Source organism: Calcarisporiella thermophila, assembly GCF_041956535.1.
Source record: "Calcarisporiella thermophila strain CBS 279.70 unplaced genomic scaffold VTP21scaffold_2, whole genome shotgun sequence".
Taxonomy (NCBI): Eukaryota; Fungi; Calcarisporiellomycota; class Calcarisporiellomycetes; order Calcarisporiellales; family Calcarisporiellaceae; genus Calcarisporiella; species Calcarisporiella thermophila.
In genome coordinates, this window is record NW_027192192.1 from 543429 (window position 1) to 556714 (window position 13286).

The 13286-nt window shown below is 36.2% G+C and overlaps 4 protein-coding genes across 4 annotated transcripts; 2 read left to right on the forward strand and 2 right to left on the reverse strand.

Annotated features, from left to right (window-relative positions):
• Positions 1-1501: 1501 nt before the first annotated feature.
• VTP21DRAFT_4298 (uncharacterized protein) lies at positions 1502-3375 on the forward strand (the record flags this gene model as incomplete). Its single annotated transcript, XM_069394693.1, has 4 exons — positions 1502-2349; positions 2434-2569; positions 2641-2958; positions 3034-3375. The coding sequence occupies 4 exons, from the start codon at positions 1502-1504 to the stop codon at positions 3373-3375; spliced, it is 1644 nt and encodes a 547-aa protein (XP_069255906.1).
• Positions 3376-3937: 562 nt separating this feature from the next.
• Positions 3938-4706, reverse strand: VTP21DRAFT_4299 (uncharacterized protein; the record flags this gene model as incomplete). The annotated part of the gene is made up of 4 exons (XM_069394694.1): positions 3938-3945; positions 4005-4394; positions 4449-4531; positions 4603-4706. 4 exons carry the CDS (start codon positions 4704-4706, stop codon positions 3938-3940), a joined length of 585 nt encoding a protein of 194 aa, XP_069255907.1.
• Positions 4707-5891: 1185 nt separating this feature from the next.
• Positions 5892-6263, reverse strand: VTP21DRAFT_4300 (uncharacterized protein; the record flags this gene model as incomplete). The annotated part of the gene is made up of 1 exon (XM_069394697.1): positions 5892-6263. One exon carries the CDS (start codon positions 6261-6263, stop codon positions 5892-5894), a length of 372 nt encoding a protein of 123 aa, XP_069255908.1.
• A 3337-nt stretch (positions 6264-9600) lies between these two features.
• VTP21DRAFT_4301 (uncharacterized protein) lies at positions 9601-11091 on the forward strand (the record flags this gene model as incomplete). The annotated part of the gene is made up of 2 exons (XM_069394698.1): positions 9601-9865; positions 9941-11091. The coding sequence occupies 2 exons, from the start codon at positions 9601-9603 to the stop codon at positions 11089-11091; spliced, it is 1416 nt and encodes a 471-aa protein (XP_069255909.1).
• Positions 11092-13286: the final 2195 nt, after the last annotated feature.

Sequence of the window (13286 nt, forward strand, 5' to 3'; positions counted from 1 at the left end):
CCGCAGTCTATTCCCAAGAGGTCAGGCTTGATTCCTCTGGAACACTAGATAGCGTAGTATATTGATGCAGTGCTTACGTGAAATGTTTATGATTCCTATATGTGAGATTGTGTTAGACAAACAATGTGGAGCGAAAAAGCCATCACTGGTGGTTTGTGCAAGCATCATCAAAAATTCAATGCACATCCAAAGCTTGTTTTTATGAAACTCTTAATGATCTGACTTGCAAAAGCACTTTATATCTAGTTGATTGATTGCTCTGATGACAGATATATTTTTGTTATTGATAACCGATATGTAGCAACCTAATGGATTGCAAATTTAAGCCGCTTCCGAGACTCTGATATAATGATTTGCACTCCTATTGAATTCGCTCCTAGAATATTGTAAAATTAAATGTTTCAGTGCCGCTTGTTTGATTTGATCCGTTTTATATCCATCCATAAAACAGGTAATCTCGTCATCGATAATTTTATGCGGCATTGATATAGCATGTAGGTCAATCGATGTTTAAACCAAAATTGAACCCTAATCTTTTTCTTTTATCACATAAGCGTTTCAAATGGAATTTTGGCTTGGGAATGAATTCTTGTTCTGTGGCAAAAATTAAATATTGCCTAGCCACGAGTTCAGCTCAAATTTTACAATGAAGCAAACGTATATTTCAAACATCACTTCAACAAAACGATACTAAACTTATATATGATATCATTAAAGTGGGTCCCATGCAGCCTTTTCAAATTTAGAGAAAAATAACAATAGATATTAGTATTTGTAGATACTTGGGTAAGCAATAGTGATAGTATTCTTCGAGAATTTCAGTGTAATAATCATTTTCAATTACAATCGTTAAAATGCTGATTTTATATGAAATTTAAAATTGAAAACACTTTACTCTTATTTTTTTTTAATAAAATGACCATATTTTCCATCATTCAGAGTCTAGTAATCAGACAGTTTAAATTACTAACTAAATAAAAAGGTGTAGTGAGGTTAAAAGTTTGGTATGCATAAACTATTGATCCTTCAGTATATCTCATGGCCGGCCAAACTCTGTATAAAAATATAATAAATTTATCGAAGTTACATTCTGCGTCAAACTGTTATCATAAAGAGTGGTGTTCTATTTGAACTAATTAAACCCCAATATATTTCAGGTCATTGGACTATGTTAAATTTTAGGAATGGAAACTTATTAGCGGAGATACATGATACTCAGATGGAGATAAGTTTCGGTAGAATTGATAATACTGATTCTTCCACAGTTAATCTCGAATATGATAGAAAACAACATCAAAAATACTCGATAATGATAAAAGAGAAAGTACTTATCGTAGAGCTTTTTGGTAATTCCATTATTGTCTCAGTCGGGAAAGCACCATGCATCGTCCCACATGATTTCTCGTCCAACGGGGACTGCTATTGCTTTGAAATTTTGCAAAACTTAAAATATAAGTACTCCCATGCTAATATTTGAAATGAATAAGCTCATCAATCTGTAATGTGCGATTTTCGATCCTCACATTTTGAAGAAGCTGCTACAAATTTTACCTTATCTAAACGCAGGAAGAAGTCAACTAGCAGCTCATTCTCGGAATCTCAGAGTAATACAACACGTTATATTGAGTACAATTCACGGGAAATCTCTTGTGAGTTATTCTCGAATGCAGATGCCTTGTGTTTTCAACTCAGATTAAATTCACTTGGTGATCTACATCGTCTTCTAAGTGCCCAATTCATTGATAATGGCAATAATCTACTCCATAATCTATATCAGACCGATACATTAGCGTTAGACAATGATTTCTTTTCCTCTCGACCTTTACCACTTTTTGTGAATAAGTTTACATTCCCATTACCAATTAATCAAAATGATCTCAAATGGCCCGCAAAACCTACCGGGATCGGGCGAAAACTTGCAGAACATCTCTTTTACGTCTACTTGAATGACTGCTGTTCATTAATTATGCACCCAAACAGAGCAGCTTTTCTCGAAAGCTACTATCGCGGCGAACTCGAACCAGCAATGATCCATACTGCAATTGCCTATTCTGCGCTCCATCTAATGCTAGCACATCCACAAATGCCTTTAGTACGGCATCTTCATCATTTTGTGGGAGGATTACTTGAAAAAGCAAGACAATCTTTGGAAGATATCTTTGATATACCGTCTCTACAGTCCGTACTCGCCTTCCTCAATATGGAAGGGTGTATGGTTTGGCTCGCTCGTTTTGACGATGCATACAGATTCTATTCCCAAGCGGTACTAATGGCTTTCTCCCTTCAGATGGACAAGCACGTTCCACATGTTCAAGATCCTGAACAACTTGAGTTTCAAAGGAGAATCTGGTTAGTATAGCTCATATTGTACATCATCCTGATATATCGGGCACATCAATTAAATTTTCTTATGTTTTTTATTTCACCTTAAAGGGCTTTAATCTGTAAAAACGAACTTAGGTATAGTTTTGAATTGGGCAAACCGGCACTAATTAGCTTCGAAGTTATCAAGAATTCTCCTAAGCCAACCCCTAATTCGAGTGACAGTGTGCGATACAAGATTTTTCTAGTAATGAGCGTCGTATACTATATATATATTAATGTAAAACCTTATAGTATCTACTTGGTTTATTATTACAGCTATACGTGATGACGCACATATCGATCACTTCCAAGCTTTTAGAGATTAAGGAAGTTGATTGGTCGCTCCCTGATATCACCATCGCTCATCAACTTATTAATGCCGCCGCATCCTTACAGAAAGGCCATAGTGAACTGAAAGAGTTTAGCAACACGCATGATTTGCAGCGGTATTGCATTTTCGATCCCGATTTTAACTTTTGGGTATGCTGGTGCTTGCTTTGGCGTCGCTTTATTAAGTCAGATGCACCTGACGGTAGATTGGAAACAGACTTGATGCAGCAATTGCGAATACACGCACTCAATGAATATGTTAATGTAAGCGAAGTAAACAATCAAGGTTCTTTCACGCATAGAGCCCTATTTTCTGTTAATTTTTCATTCCTTCAATAGGGATTGTCTCATCATATTGCATCATTACGAAATGCCATTCGTGCCAAAAACTGGTGCAAAAACTTTCCATTTTTATACGTTCAAGTGATATGCGAGAATTGTAAGTTTATAACAAGTGCACATCCAAATATTGCGTTGCGACGATGGATTTTTCGGGAACTAGTAGTGATTCTCAGTTTGCTGTCATCGATTAAGAATAAGGGGGTTATAGAACATTGGCTCATACAGCGAATCACAGAGACGTTGGAGGAGATGAAAACTCGCGTATCTTCAAAAGAGGAATTGGAGATGATGAACTTGTCTAAATTTATGCCTATTGCCATTAAATCTACCAAGAGATAATTAAATTCAAAATATTTATGGAAGAAGCAATATTCTATTTCCATTTCTATTATAAACAATAGCTTAGGTATAGAAAATTATGTGGGCTTAATATAAAAAGCAAAAGGCATTTTGGCATGAACATCTAAAAATTCTTTACATTCTCCTCATCTTTATCTTGATCATGATCAAGAACCTACTCGTCTCAGTTCTGGGCAACCCTTTCCACGATTTCTGGTCACTTGTCAGACAATAGGCCTCATTACAAGGAAAAAACAAATAGTTTCAAATTATTTCAATTGTAAATTTGTTACAAGTCGTCATATTAAAAGATTGCTGCTATTCTGCTTCAACTATCAAAAAGAAATATTTCTCCATTGCAATCACAATAAAGTCGACCAATCCAACCGTGAGTGTGCAAAACTAGAACATATGAAGGTTTAAAAAACATCAAAATTCCAAAACTATGTTACATTGTTCAGAGCACACCTACTTATATAAAAAAACAACAATATCGTATTTTACTTGGTTCACTAAGCTATTGAAAGTTGTGGCAGTGTAAAAAGCTAGTTGCATTGATTCTTCACATGACTACTTAACAATATTGCAATTAGATATCAACCGAGATATTACAGTATAGAAGAGCCTACCAATACAGCAAGAGTTAGTTTTTTTAGAGGTTTTGTAAAATATTTTAGTTTGATTCGAAAGCTCGGTAGAATGTTCGATTAGCATGTCCATTTTTTCACCTCGCAATAACACAGACTCAATTGTCTTATGTAGGGCGATTTTGGTTTCATCGAGCTCTCTCTGAATACCCATGATTGCGTCAGCTTCCTTTGGGTCTTGATACTTATTAATGTATTCCCTTAATTCAGGATAAGATATTCCTTTCGTCCATTGATGTTTAGGACAACATGCAGTAAATTCATCTAAAATCTTGTTTAATAATGAAAAAGCTACTCGAGGAGGATATTCTTTGTCAGAGATGATGACACCGCCTGCACCATCGGAACGGACATAAGCATGACCTACAAAGCCTACAAGCATTCTTAATTAATCACGTCTTCATCTTCATCTACAAGCATTAGTACCTTCCTCTTCAACGCTTTTTCTCTGGCCTGGATTAGTCCGTTCAATAATAGTACTTGCTACGAATCTCATAGATTCTTGAACACTGAATTATAAAAAAGGTGAAGCTTAATGGACAGCAATACTTATGAAGTTTGTTAAATAATATGTATTCACTATTTTCTTTGGAAATATCCAAAAGCTGAAAGCTCGCTCTCTGATGTGAGAGGGGTAGCAGGCTTGGTGTCGGCATTATGAACAGAAATTGAATAAATTTTCATCTTTACAACAAAAACTTAATGCCAAGAAATATAACAGACAAGTTGAATATTTTCGAGTGTAAATGAAATATTCTAACTTTATAAAAAATATTCTTATGCAAAGTCACTTAGCCACATACTTAGCCTAAGAATAAGTTTATATAATTTAAATCACTCGATAATAAGCCGCGAAACTGTTCAATGTGAACTTAAAATACGTATGCAAAATTTATTCCAGACGACAATTGATAGTCTACACCGCATAGGTGTTAATTCCATAATTTGACTTCTTTCAGCTCTATTGAAATATCCAATCATGCTATGAGTGGGCTCAAGTATGCAAGAAAATATATTTATAGTAGTTAGTTTGTTTACTAGTCCAGACAGTGCTGTTGCAGTAAGATTGATTGCCTTTGTTCTAAGGTAAAATATATAGGACAATACATTAATTCTATACAGGCAATCGCTCGATATGGGTGGATTGGATTTCTGAAATGGCAAACTTGGGCCCTGTAATAGCCAAAGAAAGTAAGTCAATTCTGAGAACCTGAAGAGTTTTGCATCGGATCAAACGGAGGTTGAAACCGAATTTTGTGTGCAACAAGGGTTTATCTACCCCGGCTGCTATATAACACAAAATTTGCCTATTTTTGAATATATATATTTATGAGTGCCATCGAAAAATAATCTTTCCCTTTAAGTTCTTTGCTAGCAATTAGAATGCCGTCAAGTGTAAAATTGTTCGGTTTACTGATTTTAGCGGCCTGGGTAATAGTGGCCCTGTTTGATCCCATTGAAGCACGATGTTTGGACGACGATGGGTCATATTGTATGAATGATTGCGCAGATGAATATTCTACACGGTCAGAATGGGAGGGATGTCTGGCTGGATGCATTACGCAGTATTATATGGGAAACCTGGAAAAATGCAGAGCCCTTACTACTAAGGCCACCTATAGACGTGGCTGTTCAATTGCCAGTAAATTTATGAGCAAGAAAGCTTTCAACTAGCAGTACGATGTGTTTACTAATTTAAGTAATGTAACGAACGATTTTAGTAAGGACATTGTTTGATCAAAAATTACAAATGTAAAAAGCCTATGTAAAATATTGAGCTCAATTGCTTTCGTAATTTATTTCAGAAACGCTAAGCAATTATGGTACATTGGAATTATGTATAGAATTGATATGGTTTTTTAAATAAACTTAGTTGCCACATCTAGATTTGCTTCTCATTTCCGTACGTAGTTGGTTTGCTTTAGCAATACATCCAGAGTCTTCATTGCAACCACTCTTAATCGAATTAACAATTGCTTGAATTGCGCCGAATTCATTGTTGCACATTCCGTGCCCATCGTTAATCGCCTGAATACCCGCGTTAGTGAAGCTGAAGCAGGAATTAAAACAGTCTTGTTTGGCTTTCCCATCAAAGGCGTTGCATTCTTGACGGCACCCATTCGCAAATCCTTGAATCACTTGTACCGGAGGTGTCCCAGGATTGAGATTGAAGTTTGCCAACAAAGCAGGCACAACAGTAGACAAACTCATAAGTGCAACAACAGTGAAAATTCCAGGCATTTTGTTTGTGATGAAATCTAAGGCAAATGGATTGATTTGAATATATCTGTGAATTGATAGAGGTGAAAGATCAGAATGCCCCTCTATTTATACTTTTTGGACTGTCCTAGATATTGTACTTGCACACTACAATGGGTACTCAACATTATAAAATGATGTTTCAAACTTCCCAAAAAATGGCAAGAAATCCATACTTTGTCGAGACATTTTGACGTTTATTGGAATTATTTAGTATTACACAATTGAAATTCTTTAAAGATAAAGATCATAAGGATTATTTACCAATCATGCCTCAACGGAGAAAAGAATAATTTCTTTTTACTCAAAGCATTGTATCATAGAAATACGCGGAGCAATTTAAGCGGAGACTGAAATGACATGAACAGCAGTATCCAATAAATAGAGGATACCGAGTTCAATCTAGTCCGAGTCCCGTGACATTATACCCAATAGGAAACGCTTAGCTTGCGAAGATTTTTCTGTCTAGAAACACCTCCCGTCTTTAATAAAACAGTTAGGAATATGCCTGAGTTAATAAGACTATAATCTACTCGAAGATAATGATAAAAATCACTAGCTGATACAGACGTTTTCTGAAATAGGATACGCTATAAGAATCGTGTAACAATATAACAAACAAATAATATTAACCCCGCAACTGTCTAGAATGAAGCGATTTTTATTTGTTAAGCAGAATTCTTTGAGAGTCACGAGAGATTGGAGTCTAACTATATTCTAGACAAGAATCAAATGATACTTTTGCTGTACCGATCATAATCGGCACAACTTAGCTTTGATATCCAATGTTACCACCAAAGCTTTGATTTATTTCCAATATCAATTCAAAAATGACATTACTAGAAAATTCGCTAACGGGTTTACTTCTTCAATACAAGGATACGAAGTACTACGAGTGATAGCTATGGAAAATTCTCTTGCAAACTGTTTTCTATACTTTAATCAGTTGGCCTAATGACCTAGTATATGGTAGTTATTGGTGTCACTTATCCACGGGCTCTTTAGTCATCCATTTTTCGGGTTCGATTCATTTCCAGCGAAAAGAACTAATCTCGGTATTGAGATTGAAAAGTACGATTAATAAAGGAAGATGATAAAATCCAATCCGTTTATTGGTCAAACTTGTTAAGGGCAAAATAAGCGGCAGTAATGATATTATTGCTGGATTCGACTGATTGGATAACTCTATTACGCTATAGTTGTTTCGCTCATTCTATGGTTGATAGTTTTGAAAGAGGAAAGTTATACAAGCAATGGAAGCCTTGATGTCTAAGCTATAGAAAATTGTTAGGCCTGAAATATTGGCTATATCATTAAATGCATTTATCAGCGACACGAGGCATTACATGTCCATAGCCGATTTCTTGGGGCAAATTAAAATGTCCTTTGTTATCTAGACGAATTGTAAGTATGCTTACACTCTAAAGCAATTGTGCAGAGATGTAATTCTTCAAATTGCTAATGAGCATATTCAACCATATTGGATAGTACTACATACGAGTATATCATCTACCTTCACAACGAGTCTATTTATGTGAGTGAGTTCAAGGGAAATGAAATTCAAAGCTAGATGTACTATCTTGAAAGTCAATGATTTAATGGATGTTAGGATTATTAAATGTTTAATTATTCACATATCCTAAACCCAATATGAATGTGAAGCTTAGCTGTTTCTAATATCATAATATTAACTTATTTTAAATATCGTTTTTTCCTCTGCCAAGCCTGTATTGTTCCGGTCGCAATAATTATCTTAGTTGAACACGTTCTTTACAAGAGCGCTGTAAAACAAATTTTGAGCAATCAAATTCTTGCAAACTGAATGTTCTGGTACTCAGAGTAATTTGATTACGTTTGATTTTTAAGCGTTTGGGCGGTAATACTTTTTCCTTGACCTACAGTATATAGCGCTAAGCAATCAAACAAACATGTTACAAAATTGATTTGTTCGTTCAGAGTATATCGTTAAGTTACAAAGCATTTTATTTATTTTTTTCCTAGTATTGTGTTGATAGTAAAATGTATATACACATTAAGTAGAGTTCAAATATCGACGCATCATAGAAACAGCTTTGCAACGGTATTTGAACTGAGCACGTCTCTTGATTAGATTTATGGTATTTCCGGTTGATTTAATTCTTCAATTCCACACCCAAATACCAAACATATTATACCAACAAATCATTGGAAGACGAACTGATAAGTTCTCACAACTATTCCAATGAATGCTCGAGAGTATTTGGTTGATATACTCTTACCTATTATTTTTATCTCTTACATTTCAAGCTCTCTCAAGAAAAACTTTATACGGCTAGTATAATGAATATTGGAAATTCTTGGATTCGACACTTTAGTATTTGTACCATAATGTGTGTTATTTTTATATTTCACATTCATCCCGATCCCCTACCATTGAATAGGAGGACTTTTTTGCGCACTCTTCCTTTGTGAACTCCATATATTCTTTTAACTTTAATCGCCATTGTGTAATTTAAAATTAATTGCTTAAGAATGCGATTGGATCAAAAAATCTTGTAATATACTGGTCATATGAAGATATTTTCCGATTTACTATATATGTTCCCTTCAATCACCTAATGACATCGTGTGACAGATGTGAGAAAGATAATCATCAGTGGTTTATGATTAGCGATTTATAGGATAGTACCGAATTCTCTTTATTTTCATCTGTTCTACTATTGCATTCCTTCGAATTATGTATTTTACCACCACAATCATAGGTATATCGAGGTAAGAGATACAAGTTATATTTGCGCAAGTCTAAATTCTGAAGGTGCAGCTCCTATATTTGTATCAAAGTTTTTGAGGCTTAGTTCTCAAGAAAATTTTTCTCGAGGCTAGTTACCTCGATTTATTCGTAATCTGTACAATGTGATACAATACTTTTAAAAACGAAACGAAAATATACTGCTAGTAAATGAAGAAAATACACGGTGAAAAACATTGATTTCGGCAGGGAAGGGCTACCTCCAAATAAAGGAAGGAAAAGATTTTTGCGAAAGATTATCCTTATTTACTTTTTATGATGATACATAGAATCGAGGTACTGTAGCTTGTGATATAATGTATTTGTAAATAAACTTAATCTTTTATTCTCATGAGAGCTGGTGCTACAGTACGTGAAATATATAAAGAGGATAGTGAAGTACAAAAGCGAAGAGAGCAAGCCTTTAATCACCTAACTGCCTATTTTTCCCTTCCCGGCCTTCCCTCTCCTTACTTTTCTTCCCTTTCCTTTCCTTTGTAATCATTCCCATCCGTCCTCCATAGTCAGTCTCTTCATATCTTTTTGATAACCATGAGGCTTGCATCCTATTTGACGACGGCGGTCTATGCCCTTGCCTTAGTCATTCCTTCTCATGCCGTTATCTACAAGCAAGACCAAGTCATGCTGGAAGGTATTGAGTTTCTCGATCATATCAGTGAAACTCGTCTAGTTGGAGGAGATTTTCCCGAGTATTGGTTCAATCAGAAGCGGGATCATTATAGCAAACACGCTGGAAATTTCAAGCAACGCTACTTCCTAAACGACACCTACTATAAGCCAGGTGGACCCATTCTATGTAAGAATATTTTCTTAATACTGGAAACTCAAAATCTTGCATTGCTGATCTCCCAGGATCTTACTCGATGATTAGTGTACGCTCCTGGAGAATCCACAGCTCGACCCATCGGAGGTGGGCTACTCCGAGAACTTGCTAAAACAACCAAGGGTCTAATGGTTTCATTGGAGCACCGATACTACGGAAAATCGCTTCCCACCCAGCATTCAGATGTCCATGGCATGCGTTTCCTGACCGTTGATAATGCACTGGCCGACATGGCCTATTTCATTCAGCATGTCAAGATCCCCGGAGTTAACACCAAAAAGGCCAAGTGGGCTGTAATCGGAGGCTCATATGGTGGAGTGCAAGCCGCATGGATGCGCCAGGCCTATCCAAAGCTCGTTCACGCCGCTCTAGCCTCCTCTGCTCCGGTGCAGATTAAAGAAGATTTCTATGAGTATGATCTCGCCTTGACTGCTGCCTTGCCATGCTCTAAGGACCTTCACAAGATCACACGCCACGTTGACCAAGCCTTAGATTCAGGGAACCGCACAACCATCGACAACATCAAGGAGCTTTTTGGTCTTCAGCAATATGACGATGAAAATTTCATCTTTGCTTATGGTGATTCTCTTGGTTACCTTGTGCAATACTCCTGGCCACAGAAGGACCCGATTAATGCATTCTGCAAGCCCGTCACAGAAGCCAAGACCCTCGAAAACAAAATTAGAGCATGGGGCAAATACATTAATAGGCTAAATGACGACTTTCCCAATATTGCTCAGAATTACGATGATTTACACAAGAAACCAAATCATAATGATAACAAGTCTTGGTACTGGCAGATTTGCTCCGAGCTTGGTTATTTCCAAACGGCTCCCCGAGGCAAATATCCCTCGGTGCGTTCTCAGCGGTACAACCTGAAGCTTATGCGAGACTTCTGCAAACAGACGTTTGGTAAGCCAATGCGCCCCAATGTTGCTAAGGTAAATCGTAAACACCATGGCTGGAATATAAAAACAACACGTATCCACTTTACCGACGGCGAAATTGATCCTTGGCGCCGACTCTCAGTCAACGCACCCAATGCTCCGAAGCGTCGTAGTAACAGCAATAATCCACTGGCCATAATCGAGAATGGATCGCATTGCACTGATTTATACTCGTCCACTAAATATGACTGGGAATCACTCCTAAAAGCCCGTGAAAGCACCATCAAAGCATTCAAGAGGTGGCTGCTATAATAGAAGACGCTATTTAATCTGTCCTAATATCTATATATAGATATTTAGAATTTTTTGTAATATTTAATAATGTTATTTACTAATCTTATCCTGACCTACGGATAATTTGAAAAGGAAAGCCTATTTATTGTTTAATAATAACATATTATTTAATATATAGCTAATATAATTTAACGCCAAAATGCCATAACATATGAACTCTACCGTATTTAACGGACTCTTCAGATCGCCTTCTGATATTTATGTCACTCTAAGTATGAAATAGTATTTATAATATCTATAGTTTAAAATTATATAGCAAAAATGAACGTTACAACCTTGTTTTACAAGTAGGATATAGAAGAAATTTTCCAGGCGCTTGATAAAACTCAACAATTTTATTATGAAAACTGAATCAATATTGTTTTTTTACCCTGGACGTTGATTACTGAGAAAGACCTCTAATAGAGCCCACTAGATATATAAGAGAAAAACAAGAAGCTGATATGATAAATTAAGAGATTACAGTATATCCTATTAGTTTTAGGAGGCTAAAACAAGTGTTATTTTTCTCCTCTGGGGCATATTTTTTATTATCATATATCCACTTGATAATTTTTATCAGAATGGAATGTAAATTTCTACGTCAATACCCCCTGTCATTGCTCCTTGCATCTCATGTGTTTATATTTGAATCTCTCCTAAAGAATTTTTATACTCGCTTGATTTTGCTTGTTTATTGCTACATCAATGATATCCTTTGAGCCCTGTGAAAACCCGGCAAACTCTCTCATGCGGGTTCAGCCTGTCGGAATGAACTCACAGTTTAGGTTAGATTCTGTAGGAACTTATTTTTAATAAAACAGATACTTATTGAATGGAATAAGATATATTAACCTTATATCAAAATCACCAAGATAATGCCCCTTTCTTAACTTAAAACTGCAAAATAAAGAGGACCCGAATGCTCTTTTATCAATCAATGGAAACTTTAAAATTGCTAATGGTTTCCAAAAATAACACAAAGTTAATATCAATGGTCTAAATATTGCAAGAAATTGGTCATGATAGATAGATATGTATCGTTGTTGTCGTAAACAACGCGAGTATCTATCATCAGTAATAAGATCCAAACATTTATCAATTTAGCGATATTGCCACATGAAAAGTGGACAGCAGCCGAAAACTGTAAGTGTGTGCTGGTGTTGGTTACAAGCTTCGAACACGCACTGCTGACTATAGCAAAAAATAAGGGAGGTGGTCAAAATTTTTTTTTTATTAATCAATGGAAACTTTTTATTTAATTTCCATATATTACATGAAGTTAATGTCAATGGACTTAACATAACGAGATATAGGTGCTTGATCGATAGGCGTGCAATCGATATGCGTGTATCATAGTTGTCGTGAATAGCATGTACGTGAAACCGATGTAATCTTTGTACTTATCGTAGGAGTGATCTTTTCAAAAATGAAGAGTTTCTGATCAAGTGGACAGCGGTCACGATATAACAGTGAGTGCTGGTGGAGGAAGTAGGATTAGAACCCACGCCGTTTCATTCGGCATTCCTGGGATAGTCCACTACACCATCCCTTCCCCCAAGGGTGGTGGTCAAATGCAAGGATTTTGACAGAAAAATTTTAATATAAAAAGATTTTATCCCGAAACTTTTCTGTTACAGGCAAAGGGAGATTTCGTGGAGAGCTGTGCGGATTCCTTAATAATAAAAATAAGAGATTGGTGAGGAACAGTAAAACAAAATAGAGGGGCTTAAATAGAATTAAGAGATAAAGAAGATAGCTCAACTGGTGTTCAAGGATAAACAAAGATAAACCAACAAAATAGCAATCAACCTCAACAAAGTAACCATGAGGGAGCATAAGAGTAACCACGAGGGGTCGGCAACGTAGCGGTAAACAATTCTATTGGCTGCTCCACTTTAAAGATATCGCGCTTCCTGAATGCCTATGTGACTGCCTATGTGACTTCCCCGCACAAAAACCAATTATCTCGTAACATTTCTGTTACGAGGATATTGGTTTTTGGTACAGAGAAGTCACCTAAGCAGTCACTCTGGGATTCGGGGAGTGAGGTGGCGGTCTTTAATGTAGGCCGGTTTACCCGACGACATCACATGACGAGGGATAAGATTATATAGTGCTATGATATTGATCTTTTGTTGTTTTTTTGTGATCGTTTGTTTTGAAAAGATGCA